Source organism: Oncorhynchus tshawytscha, linkage group LG12 (assembly GCF_018296145.1).
Source record: "Oncorhynchus tshawytscha isolate Ot180627B linkage group LG12, Otsh_v2.0, whole genome shotgun sequence".
NCBI lineage: Eukaryota > Metazoa > Chordata > Actinopteri > Salmoniformes > Salmonidae > Oncorhynchus > Oncorhynchus tshawytscha.
Genome location: NC_056440.1, coordinates 58,551,410 through 58,577,852, shown reverse-complemented (window position 1 = coordinate 58,577,852; position 26,443 = coordinate 58,551,410). Strand labels below are relative to the sequence as shown.

At 44.9% G+C, this 26,443-nt stretch overlaps 1 protein-coding gene across 1 annotated transcript in view; it reads left to right on the top strand.

The window, feature by feature from the left end:
• LOC112232222 (A disintegrin and metalloproteinase with thrombospondin motifs 18-like) overlaps positions 1–26,443 on the top strand; it is a 50,102-nt gene that overhangs the window by 10,173 nt on the left and 13,486 nt on the right. The window contains exons 4-16 of the mRNA XM_024399037.2: positions 6,725–6,992; positions 7,506–7,705; positions 7,892–7,975; positions 8,084–8,234; positions 9,069–9,174; positions 10,159–10,296; positions 10,436–10,589; positions 11,553–11,648; positions 12,254–12,402; positions 19,378–19,550; positions 21,859–21,989; positions 22,213–22,336; positions 23,120–23,364. Of these exons, the coding sequence (XP_024254805.1) occupies positions 6,725–6,992; positions 7,506–7,705; positions 7,892–7,975; positions 8,084–8,234; positions 9,069–9,174; positions 10,159–10,296; positions 10,436–10,589; positions 11,553–11,648; positions 12,254–12,402; positions 19,378–19,550; positions 21,859–21,989; positions 22,213–22,336; positions 23,120–23,364 (2,019 nt within the window). The remainder of the gene's footprint in view (positions 1–6,724; positions 6,993–7,505; positions 7,706–7,891; positions 7,976–8,083; positions 8,235–9,068; positions 9,175–10,158; positions 10,297–10,435; positions 10,590–11,552; positions 11,649–12,253; positions 12,403–19,377; positions 19,551–21,858; positions 21,990–22,212; positions 22,337–23,119; positions 23,365–26,443) is intronic.

The following is a 26,443-nucleotide window of genomic DNA, read 5'->3' as shown; positions in this document are numbered from 1 at the left end:
GATGCGGTCGTGGCTGCCAGATTAATGTTATCTGTGTTCTTGTCTTATATTGCAAACCTTTAACTGAAGTGCTGTTGCAAATTGCACAACTTGAACTCATTCAAAACTACACTGGACAAAAACATAAACGCAACATGTGAAGTGTTGGTCCCATGTTTCATGAGCTGAAATTAAAGTTCCCAGAAATGTTCATATATGCAGAAAAACCTTATTTCTCTCAAATGTTGTGCGCAAGTTTGTTAAAACCTCTCTGGGATATGTGGGACGCCCACCTGGCCAAAAGCCAGTGACAATGCAGAGCGCCAAATTCAAATGAATTACTATAAAAATCAAACTTTCATGAAATCACAATTTCAAAAAGGCTTTTAGGCAAAAGCAAACAATGCTATTATCTGAGGATAGCACCTCCATAAACAAAGAGAGAAAGCATATTTCAACCCTGCAGGCGCGACACAAAACGTAGAAATAAAAATATAAATCATGTCTTACCTTTGACGAGCTTCTTTTGTTGGCACTCCAATATGTCCCATAAACATCACAAATAGTCCTTTTGATCGATTAATTCCGTCGATATATATCCAAAATGTCCATTTATTTGATCCAGAAAAACACCGGTTCCTACTTGCGCAACGTGACTACAAAATATCTCAAAAGTTACCTGTAAACTTTGCCAAAACATTTCAAACTACTTTTGTAATACAACTTTAGGTATTTTTTGTTGTTGTTGAATTTGACCCCTTTTCTCCCCAATTTCGTGGTTGAAAGCCATGCGTCCTCCGAAACACAACCCACCAAGCCGCACTGCTTCTTAACACAGCGCGCATCCAACCTGGAATCCAGCCTCACCAATGTGTCGGAGGAAACACCGTGCACCTGGCGACCTGGTTAGCGTGCACTGCGCCCGGCCCACCACAGGAGTCGCTGGTGCACGATGAGACAAGGATATCCCTACCGGCCAAACCCTCCCTAACCCGGACGATGCTAGGCCAATTGAGTCTCTGGTGGCACAGCTAGACAACTGCGCCACCCGGGAGGCCCAACTTTAGTTATTTTTTTACGTAAATAATCAATAAAATTGTAGACGGGATGATCTGTGTTCAATACAGGAGGAAAACAAACTGTAGCATGCTTTCTGGTCACGCGCCTCTATCTAACAGTACACTTGAAGTGACCCTCGTTCTGAACAGGGCTACTTCTTCATTACACAAAGGAAAAACCTTAACCAATTTCTAAAGACTGTTGACATCCAGTGGAAGCGGTAGGAACTGCAAGAACGACCCTTAGAAATCTGGATTCCCAATGAAAACTCATTGAAAAGAGAGTGACCTCAATTTTTTTTTATCTGAATGGTTTGTCCTCGGGGTTTCGCCTGCTAAATAAGTTATGTTATACTCACAGACATGATTCAAACAGTTTTAGAAACTTCAGAGGGTTTTCTATCCAAATCTAATATATATATATATATATATATATATATATAAAATCTAATAAATACTATATACTAATAATATGCATATCTCTTTGGGTGAGAGGGGTGGGCCTGGGAACAGGAGACAAAGGGCTGTGAGGCATAGGTTTAATCCTAGACACATGAAAAGTGGGATGAATACGGGGTTACGGGGAAACAAAAGATGAACAGCCCCAGGGGCTAATGATCTAAAGGTATTTTAATTATAAAATATACAGTGGGGAGAACAAGTATTTGATACACTGCCGATTTTGCAGGTTTTCCTACATCCAAAGCATATAGAGGTCTGTAATTTTTTTATCATAGGTACACTTCAACTGTGAGAGACGGAATCTAAAACAAAAATCCAGAAAATCACATTTTTTTATTAATTTGCATTTTATTGCATGACATAAGTATTTGATACATCAGAAAAGCTAAACTTAATATTTGGTACAGAAACCTTTGTTTGCATTAACAGAGATCATATGTTTCCTGTAGTTCTTGACCAGGTTTGCACACACTGCAGCAGGGATTTTGGCCCACTCCTCCATACAGACCTTCTCCAGATCCTTCAGGTTTCGGGGCTGTCGCTGGGCAATACGGACTTTCAGCTCCCTCCAAAGATTTTCTATTGGATTCAGGTCTGGAGACTGGCTAGGCCACTCCAGCTCCTTGAGATGCTTCTTATGGAGCCACTCCTTAGTTGCCCTGGCTGTGTGTTTCGGGTCGTTGTCATGCTGGAAGACCCAGCCACGACCCATCTTCAATGCTCTTACTGAGGGAAGGAGGTTGTTGGCCAAGATCTTGCGATATATGGCCCCAACCATCCTCCCCTCAATACGGTGCAGTCGTCCTGTCCCTTTTGCAGAAAAGCATCCCCAAATAATGATTCCACCTCCATGCTTCATGGTTGGGATGGTGTTCTTGGGGTTGTACTCATCCTTCTTCTTCCTCCAAACACGGCGAGTGGAGTTTAGACCAAAAAGCTCTATTTTTGTCTCATCAGACCACATGACCTTCTCCCATTCCTCCTCTGGATCATCCAGATGGTCATTGGCAAACTTCAGATGGGCAATATGGACTTTCAGCTCCCTCCAAAGATTTTCTATTGGGTTCAGGTCTGGAGACTGGCTAGGCCACTCCAGGACCTTGAGATGCTTCTTACGGAGCCACTCCTTAGTTGCCCTGGCTGTGTGTTTCGGGTCGTTGTCATGCTGGAAGACCCAGCCACGACCCATCTTCAATGCTCTTACTGAGGGAAGGAGGTTGTTGACCAAGATCTTGCGATACATGGCCCCATCCATCCTCCCCTCAATACGGTGCAGTCGTCCTGTCCCTTTTGCAGAAAAGCATCCCCAAATAATGATGTTTCCACCATTGGTAAACTTCAGATGGGCCTTGACATGCGCTGGCTTGAGCAGGGGGACCTTGCGTGCGCTGCAGGATTTTAATCCATGACGGTGTAGTGTGTTACTAATGATTTTCTTTGAGACTGTGGTCCCAGCTTTCTTCAGGTCATTTGCCAGGTCCTGCCGTGTAGTTCTGGGCTGATTCCTCACCTTCCTCATGATCATTGATGCCCCACGAGGTGAGATCTTGCATGGAGCCACAGACCGAGGGTGATTGACCATCATCTTGAACTTCTTCCATTTTCTAATAATTGCGCCAACAGTTGTTGCCTTCTCACCCACACGAGTTGCTGGCTCCAGGTGGTTGGGTTTGGCGGAGACAAGGCAGTGAAGAGTCATCTCCAGTTCTTGATTGGCTCGCTCCAACTGGCTGTTGGACATAGAGAAGGCAGTTGGCCGAGGCGATGAGTGGTAGCGGGTAACGATCCTTCACCGTGATGTCATTGAGGCCCTGGTAGTCGATGCATGGGCGCAGGGTTTTGCCCTTCTCCACAAAAAAAGAGCTGTAGGGTCAGTGCCGGAGCAAGTGAAGTGGCCCGGGCCTTACTGAAAACCTCCCAGAGGTCCTGGTCCTGGGATACTCGAGAATGGCGGAGAGGTCTGGGGCAACTACCGAGCCCACAGGAAGACGTCCCTGGGAAGGCTGCGCTGACTTCAGACAATGGCCGTGGCGCCCATAATGGCACCAGCAGTTCAGTCTATGATGGGATTATGTCTTTGGAGCCAAGAGAATCCCAATACCTGAGTAGACTTAATCAGCATAAATTGGATTGCCTCGCTGTGGTTCCCTCGTTGATGGGTGTGGTATTGTGAGTGACCCGGCCTATAGAGCGCACGTCCAGCATTCTAACATCCATAGGAATGGAGAGGGGATGTGTGGGGATGCCCAGCTCGGATGCCAGGTTAGCGTCCAAAAAACACTCATCGGCCCCAGAGTCGACGAGTACCCGAAGAGATTTCGACTGATTCCCCCACAGCAGGATGGCATGGAAAGGGGTGCGAGTAAGGGGAGAGGAAAAGTTATCCATATGGTCCACCAGAGTACTTGCCCCTTCTTGATGAGCCTGGGTTTTTAATGTGCAGGTAGCTACGAAATGTCCCGTAGCTCCACAATATAGACAACTCTGGGTGTGGAGTCGGCATAAGCGCTCAGCTGGAGTCAATCTAGCCCTGCCCAGGTGCCTGGACTCCGAAGGAGTCCTCAGCAGCCCTCGGTGATTACAGAGAGAACTCGGGTGTCTTCGGGTTCACTCGTACATGTAGACTTCGGGGTCTCCGGGATTCTTCGGAGGCAAGGTGGGAATCAAGGTCGAACGAGGGCGACAGGGCATAGATTCCCTCTCCCTCCTACTTCCTCGAAGCCTCCCATCGATCCAGGTATAGATACACTGGGGAGAATTAGGAAGATGGGCGACACCTGGAGGGCGGTGGATACAAGCACAAAGACAGGTGAAACAGATCAGGGTGTGACAATATGAACGGGACCAGTAAAATCATTTAAATTGTTGTATGTTGCGTTTATATTTATTTTCAGTATAAATTAAACTGTCAGCCTGTGGTGATGTTTGAAATAATATTTTACACCTCCATATAGTGTGATGATATAAACAAGGAATCTACAGTTGATGTATTATAAATGTTTTATTAATTGGAAAGGTGTTCTGTATCTATATGTCAAACTTTCAAAGATTGATCATATTGCTATGGATTTCCAAATGTAGGACTGAAGCAGTTGCACATGGCTCATAGACAGAAACCTGACTAGTGAGTAAGTCAAATACATTTTCAGAGGTGTTACAGTAGCTTGGTGCCTTATGTTCTGTTCTTGATTGACCTTTGCCTAATTTATGAAAGGATATTGTCACTTTTGAGTTGAACCTAAACCCCATTCTCCCCAACCATGCAATCATCAAACTACACACACACACACACACACACACACACACACACACACACACACACACACACACACACACACACACACACACACACACACATACGTGCGCACGCACACAAACACACACCACAGGGAACGAAGGGTGTTGAAGAAAAGCCTAGCTATCTGCCTTGAAGGATGACAAAGAGACAATATTGGATCTTTTCAATCAGTTGTTGGCTTGCTGACAGGGTTCCATAGAGAGGCTATCTCATACATCGTGGCCCTCCTCTAACATGTAAAGGGAAAGTGATTGCCGCTGTGTTCGGCTCTTTTCGCTAATCAAATTGATTCAGTCCCCTCCAGTTCTAGCTCCGTCAACAGGACCATGCTGATGCTTGAAGAGTAATGGCCTCCCGCCTTAATGAGTTTTTACAGGCAGACCCCGAAAGGTTGTCTCAACACTTTATTGCTTTCTTTGGAGTGTATTGGAATCCTTTAAATGAAGAGCTGATTAATTAAAGAACAGTTTCTGTCAGAGGTCTGTTCAAAAGGAACTTTTTCACTTTGGGTTGTTGTTTCTGTTGACCTGCAAACATTTTAGACACTACTAGTCAGGGACTTCTCTAACAACCTTTTACCAGTTACACTCTGCCTGCTCTCACTATCACACTCACTATCATCTATAAAGCTGTCTTGCATCATGCTACTTAATGTTTTTTACACTGGATCTGACAGCTGTATCCATGGCAACTAGCAGTACTTAGGTTGTGCACAGGAGTTTTTCTATGGCCGTGTTTGAGAGGTAAACTACGCTGTAACTGAAAACTGTACTTTATACAGTATTGTGGGTTATTAACAACTGTAAAATATTCAAACATTTTACTTACTTCAAATTATGGTGCTTCAAATTATGGTGGGAAAATGTTGTGGACGAGGAAAGAATTGCTGTATTTAGAATGGTACTGTTCCTAGAATACTTGTCATGCCCTGACCTTAGAGAGCAGTTTTATTTCTCTATTTGGTTAGGTCAGGGTGTGATTAGGGTGGGCATTCTATGTTTCCTATTTCTTTGTTTTTGGCCGAGTGCGGTTCCCAATCAGAGGCAGCTGTCTATTGTTCGTTTCTGATTGGGAATCATACTTAGGTAGCCTTTTCCCCACCTGTGTTTGTGGGTAGTTATTTTCTGTTTAGTCTCTGTTACCTGACAGAACTGTTAGCTTTCGTTTTTGTTACTTTCTTCTTGTTACTTTCTTCGAGTGTTTTTTGATAATGAACACTTTTCACGCTGCGCTTTGGTCCACTCCTTCCGACGACAGGCGTTACAATACAAGGGCCGGGACGATACAAGTATCACAATACTAGTTAGTATCGTGGCAAGGAAACAAAACACAAAGCGGATTTAACTTCTTTAGGAAAACAGCCCAAATGTTGGAAACAAACATTATGTTGTCATTGTATTTATTTTCCAAGCTATAGCACACAATATTTTACTTACAACAGGTGTTTAAAGGACCAAAAAGTTTCATCTGCTTCATGTTTTCACTTTTGGGTACCGTATCTTTGGAATGCCAAAAACCTTTTGGGGTGCATAGAATTGTTGTTAATGGCTCACCCACTACCCTTCTGGGTTCGGAATCCTGTGTTGAGGAGCAGCTGCCCCAGAATACCTCTGATACCCTGTTCTATCATCCTGACAGACAGTAAGTCACATCCCTGTGGGAGCCTGACCTAAGGAAACACCTACGGAGACAGCACCTTGTCCCAGGGTTTCTTGTGTCTGTGTCTGGTTTGAGATGACTCCTCGCTATTTTTATGTCCCTTCAGGCCTTATCCAAGAACTGCTGACAGACCTCTTACTTACGCCATTCCTTAACACATGCCAATCTACATGAATTATTACTGACCCGACTCTCACCTTCATCCCCCATAATGAATGTTTAATGTTGATGAATACATCTAATGCCCAGGGGTATCTGTGCTCTCCAGTCAGGTCTGATCCGGATGTCTGATGAGGAGTACTTCATCGCCCCCTTGCCACAGCACCTAGCTGCAGAGCACAACTACAGCTCCCCAAGTGGACACCACCCACACGTGGTCTACAAACGCTCGGCTGAACACAAAGTCCATGGTGGCCAGGGATCTATCCACAGCTCGCAACCTGACAACCCATATCTGCAGCACCATCATCAGCATCACCACGACGACCAGCATGGGAAGCTGCAGAGACAACACTTCTGTGGACGCCGCAAGCAATGTATGTAAGGGAACGTCCTTATTATCATGACTGCCTTTGATTGGCTCGCATGAGAAACACACATTACAGTCACGTGGGACTGTTTGCACAGGACAGTGATAGTAGAGTTGGTAGAGAGACATGCATTGTGGTTTTATCACAGAAACAGAACGATAACAGTGCAATAACAAATATAAAATAAAGGTCAAAATGTCCCACTACTGATTGTTTATGATGTAATGTGTATAATGTACTTAGAAAGAAAAAGCGCTCAGATAGTGTAGGGTATAAAGTAGCTGGCCTTTATTGAAATGAATACACGCAAGCAGCTTGAGAAGTGAAAGACTTTGAATATTTCCTGCTCTTTCAACGCTCTGCCGGCCCCGTGGTCTTATCACCGAAAAGTCCAGGAAAAAGGAGGAGCTGTCATTTGAGATCCTTTTCAAAGCATTTTTCCCCCTGTCTCCTCTTTCTCTCTCTTCATATCTCTATCCCTCCCTACCTGCCCTCTATCCCTCTACCATATCTCTGCAGACACTCCCAAGCCCCCTGCTGAGGATCGTCTCGTCATGCCTGATGAGTTTGAGCTCCCAGGCAGGGCGAAGCGATCACCCATCACATCTAACAAGGTGGGGGGCCTGAATGTGGAAACGCTGGTGGTGGCAGACAGGAAGATGCTGGAGAAACACGGCAGAGAGAACGTCACCACCTACGTCCTCACTGTTATGAACATGGTGAGCAGGGGAGGGACAACAGTCAGTCAGTCAGTCATCAGTCATGTAACATATCCCGAAGTAGGTTTTATCCTAAAGAAAAACCCTGGCCTAATCCTTGACCAACAATGAATGTCATGATTTATGTATTTATTTCACACAAAATGTTAAGCAACGATTAATTTGAACCAAAATGTTATGTTTTAGGTTTCTAGCCTTTTCAAAGACGGCACCATCGGAACTGATATCAACATTGTGGTGGTCAGCCTGCTTCTTCTAGAGCAAGATCCAGTGAGTCACATTGATCTGAGTGCATGACAATAAAATCACCAGCCTCCACAATGTCATGAATTCTCCAGTCTCCCTTTATGATCTATTTCCTCTCTGTCTCCTCCCCAGCTCGGCCTGTCCATCAACCACCACGCTGACCAGTCTCTCAACAGTTTCTGCCAGTGGCAGTCGGGCCTGATCGGGAAGCGCCACGACCATGCTGTGCTCCTCACCGGCCTGGACATCTGCTCTTGGAAGAATGAGCCATGTGACACCCTGGGTAAGGTCTCACCCCAGGGGGGGTGGGGGGTGAAGCAGGTCAGCCAGGGCCCCTGTTGGAGATTAGAGCCCTTAGTCATGGTGCTGCTGGGGGATTAGACAGCACCAGAGGTCATAGGGTCACTTCCAGGGTGGGCGGGATCCTACATGCTCTGCCTGGACTCCCTCCGGCAAGGGATTTCACCTGCACTAAATACAACCTTGTCAAAACTCACAAACACACACTTACAGTATTGCCATGCATACATGAGCGCACGCACTAACACACACATACATGCACACACCCACACACATCTTACACCCATCCCGTTCTGTCCTTCTCTTCAATAGTGTGAACGATTGGCAGCATTGTCAGATCAGTTAAAACTGAAGCATCAGCCAACTGTAATTAATTAGTCTCAATGGCCCTAAACCACAAGTATGCACTTTGGGACGTACAGTATGAGGAGCAAGCAAGGCCTTGATTTAAATATGCTCTTTGTAACACAACCCACAGCCTTCATGCTACTATACAAAGTGTTCATGCTGTCCGTGGACCAATTAAACCGTAAAGACTGCATTTATTGCCATGTAACAGCAGTCTTGGCTCACTCTAAAAGCAGGATTTGAATTTGAGGTTGGCGATAGTAAAAAAAAAAAAGAAAAAAAGTTTGTCTTGCAACACTGCCTACGGCCTTCCTTCTCCCAGAACAGTTATGTTGTCTGGCGGTTCTTGTAGATAGACATAGTAGCTTTGTATGAATACGTATTTGAGCCTGATATCTACCTGACAACACTCTTTAACTTTACACCTCTCCTCCTCTCCTTCTCCCTCTTCCTCTGCTTATCTCTGCAGGTTTTGCTCCTATAAGTGGAATGTGTAGTAAATACCGGAGCTGTACGATTAATGAAGACACAGGACTGGGCTTAGCTTTCACCATCGCTCATGAATCAGGCCACAAGTAAGTCCATCAATGCCCTCGCTATTAGCGCTAGCCATTAGCTTTACCTTCACATAGAGCAGAATAGACCATCATATATTTTAGGCAAACAGGAGAACACCTAGTACAGGCGATGAACTTGTTACTATATAGATGGCTTTAATTTACAGTGCCACATCAAAGAAGGATGAGTCCATTTAAAGCAACAAAAAATGCAGACCGAAACAATAGCATTGCGCTAGCAAAGCACTTAATTTGCTCCATGACAACATGTGAAACCATATGAAGTGCCACAGGCGATGGGTATGCTCGGTTTGTGTTTACACGTTTCCATCGAGATAAGAGGCTGTTTATATTTGACATTTGAGATTTTAATTATTACGGTAAAGCCCTTTGTCTGCTTGGCACTCTCTCAACACAAACGGGAAAGAAGCTGTTCCTTTCATACGCCGAGCTGGTAACATGTCAGAATTCCTGTAATTTTCAATGGCTCAATCACGTTGGTCAAATTAATAGGAATCATTCCCAGAATTTGCACATTGTTGAGATGAAAACCACTTCCAGGCCAAATACCATTAATCACTGACAAATTGAGGAGATGTCATTTCTAAATAGATGACGTCGTCTTTTACAGACTAGTGAACCTCAGCTATGTACTGTACTGTAGGAGGGTAGACCGAAGCGTTTTTAATGCTGTATCAACACATGCCTGTTTATAACACATATGTTTCTCAACCAAAACGTGAGGCTATGTTAGAAACGTGTGACCCGTCACACTCCATGGAGCTTAACGAGTTTTATAAAACGAAAATGTTTTAAGGTTACTAGGGTAAGAGTTCCGACCTGACCAGTTGAGTTCTGACCTGAGGTTGGACATTAACAGTCTCTCTTTCTCTTTTTCTTTCTCTGTCTCTCTCTCTCGCTCCGTCTCTCTCTCTCTCGCTCCTCTCTCTCTCTCTCTCTCTCTCTCTCTCTCTCCTTCTTAATGATCTGTCTCTATGGCAGTTTTGGGATGATCCATGATGGAGAGGGGAATCCTTGTCGGAAAGCAGAAGGAAACATCATGTCTCCAACCCTGGCAGGAAACAACGGGGTCTTCTCCTGGTCTGCCTGCAGTCGCCAATACCTCAGCCGCTTCCTTGGGTAAGCCTTATAAATTAACCTCTGATATGGCTGCCATGCATGTAATGATGTAGTGTGGTTCTCATGCACCTGTTTGTGTTTATTAGCCTTTAATGATAGGTCCCTGTCCTGTTCAGTGTTTCTTGGTTTTACTCTACAGAACAGCTCAAGCGTCGTGTCTGGTGGATGAGCCCAGGCAGATTGGGCAGTATAAATACCCAGAGAAGCTCCCAGGCCAGCTTTATGATGCTGACACACAGTGCAAGTGGCAGTTTGGCTCCAAGGCTAAACTGTGCAACCTGGACTTTGTCAAGGTACCTGACACTGAAAGGCACATTCGTTAGTGGGTCGCACGAAGCTGTTTGACAAGTGTGCTACTGGGAAACATAGGTAGGGTTTAACCCAGTATTATCTCATTTGCATGATCTTTGTGGGACAAACCATTATATGTTCAAAACAGCCGTATTTAACCTCCAATTACAGTATTCAAAACGGGTCCAACAGACTTGAACACAACCCTAAGGAAATGGGCCTCTTTAACCTTCCACTTTACTACATTCAACAAGACATGCATTGACATGCAAATCCAGCATGAATAAGGAACGGGTCAAGAAAGGGAGGTTGTGTGTGGGAAATCAACATCCACACCAGTCCATCTGTAGCATTAGTGCTCATGGTATAGGCTGAGCCATTGCATAGCCCCCATACAACCTTTTGTGTTCTCCTGAACCCCAGCCCTAAGTTTGAACCCGTTTCCTGAACCTCGACGTAGGTGACTCCACATCCTAATTAACAAGGATTTGGGATGTTTGCCTCCCTGTGTTTCTTCCCCCTGTTGGGATTCTGCAGTCGTTTCGCGCGGTGCAGAGGAGAGCTAATTAGCCGCGTGCTCTGCCCTTACGGCTGGCCGTGGCACACTAGCCCAGTCAGTCTGCTGCAGAGCTAGATTAGCACGGGGGGACCAGCTCTCTCATAACCCCAGTCTCGCTAGCTGTTTGCCAGATGCAATCGGGCAGCATGCCAGCGTGGCACAGGTCCACTGCCTGGCTCCCAATGCCTCATCTCTCCATACTTACCGCTGCATTGTGGGAAGGAATAAAAGATACATGAATAGCGTGTTTCAGGGAATACAATGATTGGTTTTGACAGTTTTTTTGGAAATGGGGGGGTTATTGCTTGTAACCATGGCAGTGGGGTGTTGGTGTTGTAGTGGTGTTGTTCTGATGAGGGGAGGCAGATGCTGGACTCACTGTTTGGTGTGTCTGGTCACTCGGCAGGACATCTGTAAGTCACTGTGGTGCCACAGGACAGGTCACCGGTGTGAGACCAAGTTCATGCCTGCCGCCGAGGGCACCAGCTGTGGGACTGACCTGGTAAGTGTACCATCTGTTTCCATAGCAATGTTGCCCATCGTGAAAGGGATGGAAGGAGACAGGGATTTCCATCTATCAGTATCACTCAATGTAACACACATAGACGTAAAAACACACACAGGGACACGTACACAAATGCCCAAGGTACAAGCACCAGCACAAAAGACAGGTTCCCTCACAAATCCACATATGCACACACCTGCAGGAGCGTTTTGTGCATTGTTAAATGTCCCCTAAGAACACAAGGCTCCTATTCTTTTTCTGCAGTGAAAGATGATAGTGGGAGAGAGAGAAAGGTGGTGATGTGTGTGAGTGTGTGGTTTGGCTCAGATAGGCCTAGGTCTCCAGGTGTGGTGCTGGGCATTCACCCAAACCAGGAACCTCAGCGTTGGGGCAAGCCAAAGATCCTACCACCGATACTAACTCAACATTTTGATTTTTTTTCTGTCCATCCCGCCCTCTTCCTCCCCCTCATCTCTCTCTCTCTCTCTCTCCCTCTCTTTCTTTATATTTATCTTTATCCCTCTCTCATTCTCTCTCTATCTCTCTCTCACTCTCTCTCTCTTCTCTCTCTCTCAATCTCTCTCTCTCTCCTCTTTCAACAGTGGTGTCGGCGAGGCCAGTGTGTGAAGTATGGTGACCACGGTCCGAGAGCTGTCAACGGTCAGTGGTCAGGATGGTTGGAGTGGTCGGACTGTTCCAGGACCTGTGGGGGAGGGGTTATGTACAGGGAGCGATCCTGCACCAGCCCCAGGTACAGTACTGTTAGCCATACTAGGGGGTCAAGTGGGGTCATAAGAGTTCACTGCTAATTTAGAATCTCACTCTAGGCTATTTTAATGCATAGAGTAGTATCACTCTGTCACGGGAAATATAGTATTATTTTGAACAAATATATCTACATATATTTCAGGATGTTGTGTATCCCTGAAAATAATTAGAATTCAGGTAAAAATGACAGTTTTGAAAACCTAGCTTGTCCCAAAAAAGTGTTATCTTAGCAGAACTACAGGGTAAGTTAAGCCGTCTACAAATTAACATAGGCTAGGCCCTGTTGTTACCTCATATCCCAGTGATAATGCCTTGCATTACTACGCCTGTGACGGAAATAGAAACATTTGCTCAACTTTCCCTTGGCTCGACTATTAGCTCAACTTACCCCATTTTGACAATATTAGCCCACACAGCTACAAGGATGCACTTTCATGCTAGGTTTAGGACCTCATATTCACACTTATAGAGACCCCAACTGGTGTACAAAACAGTCTTAAAAATGTCTACTTGAAACATCTAACACTAAATTAATTTGACTTGGTGAAAATCACACTTACCACTTTTTCCGTGACTCTATAAAATTATGTTTGGTCGAAATATTTGGTCGATTAATATATTTTGTGTACAAGGATGGCTCAATTTACCCCTTTGGCTCAACTTACCCCACTCTCTCCTACCATAACAAGCCTAGATTTGCACTGGGTGAACTCAACAACTCCTGGTCATACCCCAGAGAGGATTCTTACTGTGATAGTTAATTCTCCCTCTTTTGAGGAACTTTACCTTGTCTGGCAGAGGTAATGCTCCATACAAGACGGCTGGTGGATAGATGAGCTTGAGGCATGATTAGCCACATTTTACCTCAGCTGTAGCTTGTCTTCGCTAAGTCTCTACCAGCACTACCATAGAACACATGAAGAGCTCCACATACAGTGTGTCTGCTCTGTGCAAACAGAACAGGGTTGGATTTGGACAGGTGAACGTGGCCTTCCTCCCAGTCAGCTCCCCCTGACTTACTAACTGAGCACCTGAGAGCGTGGCCTGCCTGGCTGCCTGCCAGTTGGCTGTCAGCCCATTAAACGCTATTATCTGTCAGTCTACAAAAATACAGCAGGCCAGATTAAAGGGTTCTCTCTCGTGCCAGTTTAACCTGCTCAGCTCACAGCGCTACTCAATGCTCTGCCTCAAGCTACTCGCCCAATCTTCTGACTTCCCTGGGCAACACAAACCTATTATTCTTCAAGCATTCACAGCCGAGGCAGACACTGAACACACACACAGATGTAAATATAGAGATGTAGCACACAAATGCCCCAATACTAGATTCAATTCTCAGACTCATTTTAGCTTATCAGTTAGATCTTCTGTGCGCTATATGTCTCCTTGCTAGATTGTTCTCATAATATGTCTGGTTGATGTCAGACTTTGTGTGCTTGTTGCATGGTACTCCCACTAGTAGTCACATTGATGTGAAACCTCAAGTAGAGCCAGATTGCATCTGACCTTTGGCTTGTGGATTAATTTGAGATTTACAAGTCCCCCTGAGGGCAGGTTTGGCTTCGGAGGGCTTGGCTGCTTCAGAAAAGGACAAGGAGCTGACAGAAGGAGGGCCTTTATTGATGGACAGGTGGCTTAGATATCTTAGCATCTGGCTTGTTCTCAGGTTTGTGTCTTGCAGGATGGGATGTAATCATGCCTATTGGATAACATCCAGGCACTCAACCACTTTGATTGCATCAAGGATAGACTTTTAACTCAAACCTTTCGAGTGTGTTGAGAACACTGATTTCTCTGTTCTGTCATTTTGATGAATAAGACGATCTGTTAGCCACACCAATTAGACTATGATCGAGAATTGTAATTTAACAAGGCTATGATTTAGAAATGTAATGGCAGATAGGATTTCCAGGACAGTTTAGTGTGTATGTGTGTGTGTGTGTTTGTGTGTGAGTCTGATGGTGTAAGCCCAGGTGTTTCCTCCCAGCAGTTGCAGCAGGTTGATGGAGGATATCTCCTCTCAGCACAGGCAGGATAGAGTAACCTTCCCAGGCACAGGTGTCCCTATGCTGTCCCTGTGTGGAAACTATCTGGCTTGAGAAGTCCACCTTACCTTCCTCACTTACATACGTACGTGTCTCTTTTCGTTAATAGCGTAACGTCTCAATGGGTTTTACTGTTACCTCAAATAAATACATGCAGACAAAGCAACAAACAAAAAAATCTAAAAATCCCACATGTTACAAGAGGGAAACCCTCAATTGGATTGGATGTAGTGCCTCAGCAGAGAATTAGAAACTACTTCTCCCTCTCCCCCAACATTCTGTCCAGTCAACAGGCTGTGTTGGAGGACTGCTCTTGGTGAGGTGCTGTCCTCTCTGCTGTACCTGATTGTTCACTTAACCCAGCCTGGACCAGCCTGGGAGAGAGAGAGCCAGAGGCAGACATACCCTCATATGATGCACATTATGAGTCATGTTGATTTTTTGGGGGGGGGGGGCAATAAAGAGGTATTTTTAGTAAGAAGCAGACGCTAAATCTTGGTTGATGTTGCGAATTGGGAATCATGGCGAATCATGACCTATAAATTGTCACGGATCAGTTTACCTACAGATCCTACAGGATCCTAATTTGATTACGCTGTTTCAGGAAATGTAAAACTTGTATTGTATTTGATGTTTATATTGTAATTTGTAATTTCCATTTAAACTACAGAATGGATTTGCCCTCACCAAAAATGCATCAACCCCTACACAAATGTCAATTAATTATAATCCACATAATAGTTTACATTTCCTCTTGCGGCAGGATTATTTTCCTGCTATAGCAAACGGGCTCAAATTAAGGTCCTACATCTGTACAGTATGGAGCAATGATATTTATGGTACTTCACTTCTTTGCTGACTACTTTGTGTGTTTCTGACAGTTTGTAGTCCATTACAATATTAGAATCATATTTAACTCCCTTCTGAGCACAGTGTCTTCCATTTCACCACTGGACTGTTGGATCTGTTTGTCCCCTTAAATCACATTTTAGCTCTGATCCGTGAGAACAGGAGAGTGTATTTTAAGCAATCCGTCAGATTATTTTGGCAGCCCCCTCTTCGTATAATCTGAGGTTCTGAAGATGGATTACCCTCAATCTGCCCACTTGTTTTGGCTCTCAGACTGTAACATCCCCGTGTAGTTTACAGATTAGGGTCGAATATGTTCTCTCCTCAAAAACAGCAGAACATGCAATGAATTATGCAATTTATATTCAGCAAACATTATTTGTTTGAAGACAGTTTCAAACGTTTCATAGCTACCTAACATACATACTTTGCAGGGGTTGTAAAATAAAAATAAAATTGTAGCGAGGGAATCCCCTCTGAACACAGCAATCACCTGGCAGATCAAATACATTTACAGTCCTGATAAATATGGCAACATGGTGTTTGATGGTAAGATCCTTTATAAGTTGGTGTTTGATGGTAAGATCCTTTATAAATTGGTGTTTGATGGTAAGATCCTTTATAAGTTGGTGTTTGATGGTAAGATCCTTTATAAATTGGGGTTTGATGGCAATACCCTTTATAAGCTTGCATGGGATTGGAGATGATCAGATTGCCTGTTTCACGACAGCATCTGACAGGCTCTGAAAGATGCTTTGCAAAGATTAAAACACAGCAGTTATTGACAGCGTGTGCAGCCTTTGATTCTATCAGATTGCAGAGCCCTGGGTTAACCACAGCCTGGTATAGGGGAGGCCCAGTAGGCCCTGAGGGGAGAGGTCAGTAGGGCTCATTGGGGGCTCCGCACCACACAGAGGGGAGTGTGATCCAGCAGGGAGGCCCAGGTCCCAGCGGGCTGGAACTGGGGAGGAAGCAGGGCAGCAAAGTAAGAGGTCGAGGGGTGGTCGCTGTGTGAGGGACAGGGAGGAGGATGAGAGAAGGGAGGACAAGGAGGGGGAAGGGAGAGAGCAGGTGATGACTAGCCAGACAGGATGACCTCTAGTCCACTGAAGTTTGGACTCGTTGCTGTCGCCGGGAGATTTATCGTCCCTCTGCGATGCTGGAGGTATAGGATCTGTTAAGAGTGAGAAGAAAAGAAAAAAATGTATAACAAGAAGTTAAACTTGGCTGGCACCCTCCCCCATGTCATATATATATTTTTTTTTTAAATGCAATTGTTTAACCTAATAGACTATAAAAACACCAGCAAATCAGCTCCAAGTGATTTAATTTTTTAAAAATCTGTTCAAAAGTATTCCCACGCATAATTGAGAGATATATGTGATCTCATAAGAATGTAAGCAAGGTTTGAAATTATTATGTTTTAGTCAAATATTATATTTGTTTGGGCTTCTTGCGGTCCGTTTGCAGGCTACAAATAATTTGTAATTAAGTTCCAGTCCTCGGACTATCCACTCAAGAAAAAAGGAGCCTGCGGCTGAATGTAGTTAACGATCCTTTACTCCATCTCATCTCCCTGAATTAAACAAGTAGCACCCGAAACCCTGTTAGAACCCCGACAACGTCTGGTTGTCTGCGTCCCTCATAAGCAGTCTAACATATGGGCCTATGTGTCTCCATTCCTAAGCCTTAATAGGATCAGACTGGGAGCTCGGGCCCAGATCTCTGCACACAAAATGAGAGGTGCTCTGAAAAACAGGAGGTTGACACTGACACCTGTAATAGAGCCTGTCATTCTGGGCCTTCCTGGCAGCTCCGGGATGCACCAGAAAGAGGTTTGCCTTCCAGGTTTTCTATGTAACAATCCACTGTTATCAGCACATGCTTTTCTCTGTGTAAGCTCTGCTCAGATAAGTGTTGACAGTAAAATATATTATGGAATGTGTGCCCGCTTTGATGCTGAACATCATGCAGGTAACGTTTTCGCTGAGTGTGGTTTGATAGGAGTTAGTGGTATGAGATGTTTTTATAAGTCCTGTGTTGCTTTGCTGTTTAGTGTCTGGGCTGATGTTGTTTTGTTCGATTACATATTTGATCTTGGCAATGAAATCCAATAATATTTCCCAGAGTTGGTTGGCATCAGCCAGAGTTGGTTGGCATTTTAACACAGACGGTCTACTAATGCACATACAGTTGAAGTCAGAAGTGTCACGCCCTGACCTTAGAGAGCTTTTTATGTCTCTATTTTGGTTTGGTCAGGGTGTGATTTGGAGTGGGTGATTTGGGTTTGGGCATTCTATGTTCCTTTTTCTATGTTTTGTATTTCTTTGTTTTGGCCGGGTATGGTTCTCAATCAGGGACAGCTGACTATCGTTGTCTCTGATTGGGAACCATACTTAGGTAGCTTTTCCCCACCTATTTGTTGTGGGTAGTTATTTTCTGTTTATTGTTTTCTGCACCTGAAAGGACTGTTTCATTTATTCTCTTTGTTATAGTGTTCAGTTTAAATAAAAAGCATGAACACTTACCACGCTGTGTCTTTGTCCCCATGTGCAGTTGCAAACTGTAGTCTGGCTTTTTATGGCAGTTTTGGAGCAGTGGCTTCTTCCTTGCTGAGCGGCCTTTCAGGTCGCTCAGCAAGGACTTGTAGGACTTGTTTTTACTGTGGATATATCTTCACAAGGTCCTTTGCTGTTGTTCTGGGATTGATTTGCACTTTTCGCACCAAAGTACGTTCATCAAGAGAGACAGAACACGTCTCCTTCCTGAGCGGTAGGACGGCTGCGTGGTCCCATGGGGTTTATACTTGCGTACTATTGTTTGTACAGATTCACATGGTACCTTCAGGCGTTTGGAAATTGCTCCCAAGGATGAACCAGACCTGTGGAGGTCTACACATTTTTTTATGAGGTCTTGGCTGATTTCTTTAGATTTTCCCATGATGTCAAGCGAAGAGGCACTGAGTTTGAAGGTAGGCCTTGAAATACATCCACAGGTAAACCTCCAATTGACTTAAATGATCAGAAGCTTCTAAAGCAATTACATTATTTTCTGAAAATTTCCAAGCTGTTTAAAGGCAGTCAACTTAGTGTATGTCAACTTCTGACCCACTAGAATTGTGATACAGCGAATGTGAAATAATCTGTCTGTAAACAATTGTTGGAAAAATGACTTGTGTCATGCTCAAATTAGATGTCCTAACCGACTTGCCAAAACTATAGTTTGTTTATAACAAGACATTTGTGGAGTGGTTGAAAAACGAGTTTTAATGACTCAAAAAAACTTCCCGACTTCAACTCTTTGTCTACCTAGGGCTTTTGAAATTAAGACATATCAATCACTTACTTGGATGAATCATGGAAGACTTTCCTTCTCATCTAACAACACACTGTTCCCCATGTGTAAAAACACAAGCACACATACAAACAACAACACCCACACATTCACTTAGCTGGAAGTGAATGCTGGCTCTGGTCCAGCAGGAAGAGCCTAACGGAGATTCATTTGCTTTGAGGTTAGGCAGTGGAATCCTGCCCAAGAAGTGCACTGCTCCACTTTAAAACAGCCCATCAGGCTCACAACAGGGAAACCGGAGGAGGTTGGTGACACCTTAATTGGGGAGGACGGGCTCGTGGTAATGGCTGGAGGGGAATGAGTGGAATGGTATCAAATCCATGATGCCATTCCATTTGCTCCCTTCCAGACATTATTATGAGCCAACCTCCCCCTCAGCAGCCTCCACTGTTAGGTTGTTTCTAAGAACAGAGGTCTTTTCTATTAATGTGGCTGAGTGGAGATACTTGTGGCTGCTGTCTTCACAGGAGTGGTTGGGAACCTGGATGAAAACCCAATAACCTGATTTGTAGTGTTGTTTTGAGGCTGCCATTGTATACTTGGTCTTGACTTGATCTTGCTGAGTCTTAAATGTGATTTATTTCATTCTGCTTTGAAACTGTCAATACAGGGCCCTAGAAATGTTGGCTTGAGTCCCTTCTCCCCATGTGTTGAAGAAGAGAACGCCTGCCCTAACCTAGTCTACATGTGTTAATTTTGTGTTGCTTTAGGCCACAACACAACGGGAAGTTTTGCCAGGGCTCCGCTCGTCTCAACCAGCTCTGTAACACAAAGCCGTGCCAGCCAAGCGGAGTGGACTTCCGTGCCCAGCAGTGTGCTGAGTACAACAGCAAACCCTTCAGGGGCTGGTACTACAAATGGAAGCCCTACACCAAGGTGGAAGGTATGGCAGCTATTTGTTCAATGCCCCCTGTAATTAGGAACAGGGTAAATGTTGAATGAGCCAATAGAGTACATCTAGAATGCACCTCATTCAGTCAGCTTTTATAGATTCGCCGTACCCCCGAGAGGGACATTTTATAGATTCGCCGTACCCCCGAGAGGGACATTTTATAGATTCGCCGTACCCCGAGAGGGACATTTTATAGATTCGCCGTACCCCGAGAGGGACATTTTATAGATTCGCCGTACCCCGAGAGGGACATTTTATAGATTCGCCGTACCCCGAGAGGGACATTTTACAGATTCGCCGTACCCCTGAGAGGGACATTTTACAGATTCGCCGTACCCCGAGAGGGACATTTTATAGATTCGCCGTACCCCGAGAGGGACATTTTACAGATTCGCCGTACCCCTGAGAGGGACATTTTACAGATTCGCCGTACCCCGAGAGGGACATTTTATAGATTCTTCGTACCCCGAGAGGGACATTTTACAGATTCGCCGTACCCCTGAGAGGGACATTTTACAGATTCGCCGTACCCCTGAGAGGGACATTTTACAGATTCGCCGTACCCCGAGAGGGACATTTTACAGATTCGCCGTACCCCTGAGAGGGACATTTTACAGATTCGCCGTACCCCTGAGAGGGACATTTTACAGATTCGCCGTACCCCGAGAGGGACATTTTACAGATTCGCCGTACCCCTGAGAGGGACATTTTACAGATTCGCCGTACCCCTGAGAGGGACATTTTACAGATTCGCCGTACCCCTGAGAGGGACATTTTACAGGAAGTCCAAGAGTACGAAAGTGACTTTATAAACCGAGAGAAGAAAACGCAGTCGAGTTAAATACAGTGCTTGTTAAAAGTGCATTTAATTAACATTGCAGGTGGATCAGATCTTTATGTCCTGTTTATTCTTGTAAAACTCTCAAATGAGGCTATATGTTGGATGACTTTGCAAATCTTTTTGAAATCTTTTGTGATTAACCTTGTTTACTCATTTGAATGCTGAAGCCACAAATGTGCCTCGTGTGCACCATGTCAATGCGTCAGTCTACTCATGCACGAGAGTGCTGTGAATAACCTGTGAGTCTAAACTACATGGGAAACATGTAGCCACCCGCTCTCTCTCTCTCTCTCTCTCTCTCTCAGGGAGAAAGAATATAATATAAAGGAAGCCCTTAAGGCAGGTTTTACCTGTGTCTACCACATACATACTGTATGAGTGAGAGAGAAGGGAGTGAGAGAGAGAGTTTGCCTGTCACCCCATTACCTTTGCGAGACCTCTGATTTATGAAGATGCAAGCAGCAGATCCTGAACAGCCTCCTGGGGCCTGAGGTGAACGGTCGCCTCCGTTAATTAAAGGCTGATTGTAAGTGTGCTTCCACACCACTCTCCCTGCTCTCTCTCTCTCCCTGTGGAGGGACTCTCCCTAAGGCCCTGCCTGACCTGTCTGACCTAGGCATCTTTTCAGCGGACAAGCCGAGGTACCAGGAGGTAAAGACAGTCTTACCCTGGTCTGACTTGGGCTCTAAGCACCAGATCCAATACGCTTTATGAAATCCAAGTGCCTTGGCCTACGGATGTGAATTACTAACATGGAATGTCAAATAGAAATCCATAAGATGCTTCTGGAATGCATTCAGGGGTTCACATCCTCAGCAATGTAAGAGATTGGCATTAAGAAAAGATGGAAGGAATCTGAATAGCCAGAGACAGTCTAAAAACTGACGCTGGTCAGATAACGATGCCCCTGTGTCCCCAGGCTGTCATGCTGTTGGTAACACCCCTGTCATTAGACTGTTACTGTGTGTTGTACAGTAGAACCCGGAACCCATGTCTGGGAGCTGTGTGTGAGGTTTGTGGAGAAGCTGCCCTCTCTGCATTCCCTGTTTCATGAGCCCATTTGTAACAGCCTTTCAGGTCTGACATATGTGAATTGTGCCAGAGGTCTGCTACTCCTTCAGTCCTCAGAGGTTCCGTACATTGCGCTGCAGTGGACATGCACCATTAACACAATAGAACCCTGTATACGTTCTTCACCAGTACTCCATCGATTGGCTCCTATCTTGCCTCATCAATTGGCGAGTGCGGCTCCTTCATTACCACAGCCCTGTCCTAATCCCCACATTGAAATATGGCGCGTACCAGTGACAAAGAGAGAGGCCATAAGGAGGTTTGTGCTCTCAATACAGTCCTAGAGACTCACACCTGGGAAGGAGGAGTTGGTTAATGTACAGGTGCAGGATTACGTCCATGATCTTGTTTATAACACATGTTAAATCTTCTCTATGTCCTCTGTAGCTGAGGATATCTGCAAGCTGTACTGCATCGCTGAGGACTTTGCCTTCTTCTTTGCCATGGCCAGCAAAGTCAAGGACGGGACATCCTGCTCAGACCACAGAGGTGACGTGTGCATCGAAGGAGCCTGTGAGGTAAACGGCAGATTTGCGGAACGGGATGTACTGTACTGCAACACGTCAACTACTGTTCTGAGACCGTCATTGAAAAATAAGAATTTGTTCTTTAACGGACTTGCCTAGTTAAATAAAGGTCAAATAAAAAAATAAAACTACATCTAAGTCAACTGGATGTGATATAGGACACAGGGTGCCGTCTGTGTTCTCTAAGTTCCTTCTGTTTACTTCCATCCTGCAGCCGGTGGGTTGTGACCAGATCCTGGGCTCTAAGGCAACTCTGGATGCCTGTGGAGTTTGTAGAGGGGACAACTCCACCTGCAAGTTCTTCAAAGGCCAGTACGTCCTCCAGCACAGAGCTAACGGTATGTCAAGCGAGAAGACTGACAGGGTCAATTTGAATCGGTGGGTGAGAGGGGGAGCTCTGTTGTAGGACAGTTCTGGCACAGTGTTATCGGGGCAGAGTTATCTGAACATGACAGGGTGAATTCTCTAGCAGATGCCACTGTTGGAGACATTCTCTTCCTCCAGACCTCATACTCTACTCTCACAACTGGCTAAAAGCAACCTTTCCAGATCACTGTGTGTGGCCCTTTAAGGGTCCAATAGACAGAGCTTTATGACTGAACCGAAAAGTGACCGCTTGGCAGACCTAGATGTTGGGTCATGGAGCACAGGCTGGGGTTGCTACTAATATAGTGGAAAGTTATTTATGTGGCCGCTGGCATGCGTCGTTACACCAGGGCAGCCGTGTACTGCAGAGAGTTATAATGGTTTATGCTGTCTCAGTGAATTAAGCTTACTGTCTCACCGTTTTACTGAAAACACGGCACCATATGATCATGTAAGAAAAACACTTTGTAATTCAATGCACAAAGGTAAGATTAAAACCAGGGAAAGTTTTTCGTTTGAAGGTGTTTTTTGCACTGGTAATCTACTTTTTTTGTGTTTGGTCTTGATGAGAATTCATACCAATAAAATACTTGAATATACCCATGACAGTCTGTTGCTTGTATAGGATTATTATACAAATTGTGCTCTGTGTTTCCACTGTAATGTGTATTGCCACGTTGAAAAAAAGATGAATCTCTAATAAATCAATTTCCTGACTCTCAGATGGTAAATGAGCTCTTTCTCTCCCTGTTCAGAATACTACGCCATGGTGACCATCCCACCTGGAGCACGGAGCATCCATGTTCAGGAGATGGAGATCTCCACCAGCTACCTGGCTGTACGCACCCTGAAGAGGAAGTACTATCTGACAGGGGACTGGACTGTGGACTGGCCTGGAAAGTTCCAGTTCGGTGGGACGGTGTTTGACTATCAGCGCTCTTTCAACCGCCCAGAGAGCCTGTACGCGGCCGGACCCACTAATGAGACCCTGGTCTTTGAAGTAAGCTGCCCCTCCGTCCCCGTCTGCCCTGACGTCCGTTAGCGAATTAGCGGTGACAGGGCCTTGGCACAGCGCTCGGACACTCACTCAGATGAAAACAAGGCCGGGCTGTAGTGCAGGGTGGGCGGGAAAAAAAAAGAGAACTCCCAATAACAACGAGTGGTACATCGGAGTAACGCTACTGTTCAGGATTAATTGTGTCCTGATTCTGATGTCGTCGGGGCTTTCATCTCCAAAATCAAGAGGTCTGGGGTTCAAACAGCTCGCCATGCGCTTTGAACTTCCAGAATCGTGCACTTCATGCAAAAAGAAGAAACCAAATCTGCACATTCCGCAAGATTTATCTGAAACCAGGCCGGCGGCTTTAACTTCAATAGAGTAGCGGGGAGAGGTGTCAGGCATCTCAAAGCGGTGGCCAACAGAGAGAGAGAGAGAGGGGAGGGGAGAGGGAGACCGACAGAGCGAGAGAGAGGAAGAGAGAGAAGGGAGAAAAAGGGGTCCATTAGGCTAAACGGGCTATCATGCTTCCATATTCCATCCAGGTCAAAGCAGACCCCTCACCTTATGTGTCACAGGCCCTAGTATGTGATCCTATGATGTAGTATTTTCCTTTTAAAACATGCTGTTAATAAAGATGTAGAGTTAGCAGCTGGTTGGACACAGACACTGCACAGTTTGCACACGCTCGGCACATTCTTATGTATTATCTTTGTCTGTCAGAGCAGAGGCCTAAGCTCTGAGGTAAAAGCAAGTCATTACTTGTCGTCGCACATTGCTGCAACTGATGGTCGAAAAGAATAGAAATTAAGATCCTGACAGCTGAATGTCATTGATTGTCCTTGGCGAATAAGTGACTCAAGGTTGGTCATGCTTTAGTTTGTATATTTAAGAGTTAGGGTGTTGAGAGGTAGAGGATATATTCCCCAGATAGCTATGTAAACGGTGGCAAGCTTTTTTCACATGCCCTTTGAACTCTTAAAAACAGAGGGGGAAAACCAGGTGAGTTTAGAAAGTTTGGTTTGTTATCTATCCACCAAAGGCAAGGTGAAAGTCATGTAAAAGCTAGTTTGGACAAAGCCCTCGGCCATCGGGCTACCTGTGAACTGAGAGCTGAAGTTTAAACGGTGACTATAAATATACGAGAAATGCCATAGTGAAATCTCTGGAATGCCTTTTAGTAATTTTTGTCATTTTGCAGAAAGGGGGGATTTAACCGTGTAGTTCCAATGTAGACGTGTTTTTGTTAGCTCTACATCACCACACACAGTTGAACTGACCAGATTTGATCGACTTTAAAGTGCTTAGTGCTCCATTCTCAGCGTGGTAACAGCATGCTGCTCTCTGCACTGACTTGGTTTTCTCCCATGAAGCCTGAGAGTCATGTGTCCACTAGCAGGGTTAGCAGTAGCAGGGTTAGCAGTAGCAGGGTTAGCAGTAGCAGGGTTAGCAGTAGCAGGGTTAGCAGTAGCAGGGTTAGCAGTAGCAGGGTTAGCAGTAGCAGGGTTAGCAGTAGCAGGTCGCTGATCTGCAAATGAGAGGACATTAATCTCTCTATGTTCCGTAATTACAAAAAGAAGAGAGAGGGACACAGATTAAAAGATTAAAATAATTCTGCAATTGAACTGTATAGATCTGAAAAAGCTTGGGTCAGGGCACTGAGAGAGAGACTTAAATACGTTCCAAATTAGAAACACAACAGAAGGGGAAGGAGACTGATTTCCACTGAGCCTGGCAGATATTTTATGCTGTCGTGGAAAACTAGAACATTATTGAATGTTCTGAGACCCTGACTCAGCTAGAAACAATTTATGAAAACAAATGTTGAAGAGTGGTGAGGGTAAACTCTGACAGTGTTCATGTATATAGCCTAATCAGACAGGAGAATGGAAGGAGAAAGGCGGAGAGAAACGAGACATAACATATGGTGAGCTCTAGGGATGTTATTTGAAATAGAATAGGGCTTATTCTCTGTATTCACATTCTTGTGGCAAAGTGTTCGGTGGGGTCACGCCAGTCGAGAACAGAGGATTGTGGACCTGGGCAGCTGGCAGGCAGCAGGTGATGCTGGGGAGTTGTAGCCATGTCTGCCACACTGTAATTCATCATCATTTCCCCCTTAGCCTAATGAGAGCTACAGTGAAATGAATAATATACCCTGGGACAAAGTATTAATGATTATTTTCATAGGCATTAATCTACTCTAATTATGTGAGAATGGAAAGTTGAGATGTTGTTAGATAGTTGGTTTTTGTCTGTTTGAAACCACTGTGGCATATCAGAGAGCAGTCAAGCACCGCATTTTTCTACGGCTGGCCATGCTTTCCACCTGGCTACCCCTACCCCTGCCAACAGCTCTGCACCCCCCACAGCAACTTGCCCAAGCCTCCCCACTTCTCCTCCACCCAGATCCAGATAGCTGATGTTCTGAAAGAGCTGCAAAATCTGGACCCCTAAAGATCAGCTGGGCTAGACAATCTGGACCCTCTCTTTCTAAAATTATCCGCCGCAATCGTTGCAACCCCTATTACTAGCCTGTTCAACCTCTCTTTCGTGTCTTCTGAGATCCCTAAAGATAGGAAAGCTGCCTCTTTGAAGGGGGAGACACTCTAGACCCAAACTGTTATAGACCTACATCTATCCTACCCTGCCTTTCTAAAGTCTTTGTATGCCAAGTTAACCTTTTGTAACTAGGTGGCAGTATTTTCATTTTTGGATCAAAAACGTTCCCGTTTTAAACAGGATATTTTGTCACGACAAGATGCTCGACTATGCATATTATTGACAGCTTTGGATAGAAAACACTCTAACGTTTTCAAAACTGCAAAGATATTGTCTGTGAGTGCAACTGAACTGATGTTACAGGCGAAACCCAGATAAAAATCCAATCAGGAAGTGCCCCATATTTTGAAAGCGCTGCATGCCAATGACTCCTTATATGGCTACAAATGAGCTTACGTTTTCTACGTATTCCCCAAGGTGTCTACAGCATTGTGACGTCTTTTTACGCATTTATGTTAAAGAATAGCCGTAAGGGACCACATTGAGCAAGTGGTCACATGATGGCTCCCGCAGAAAATCT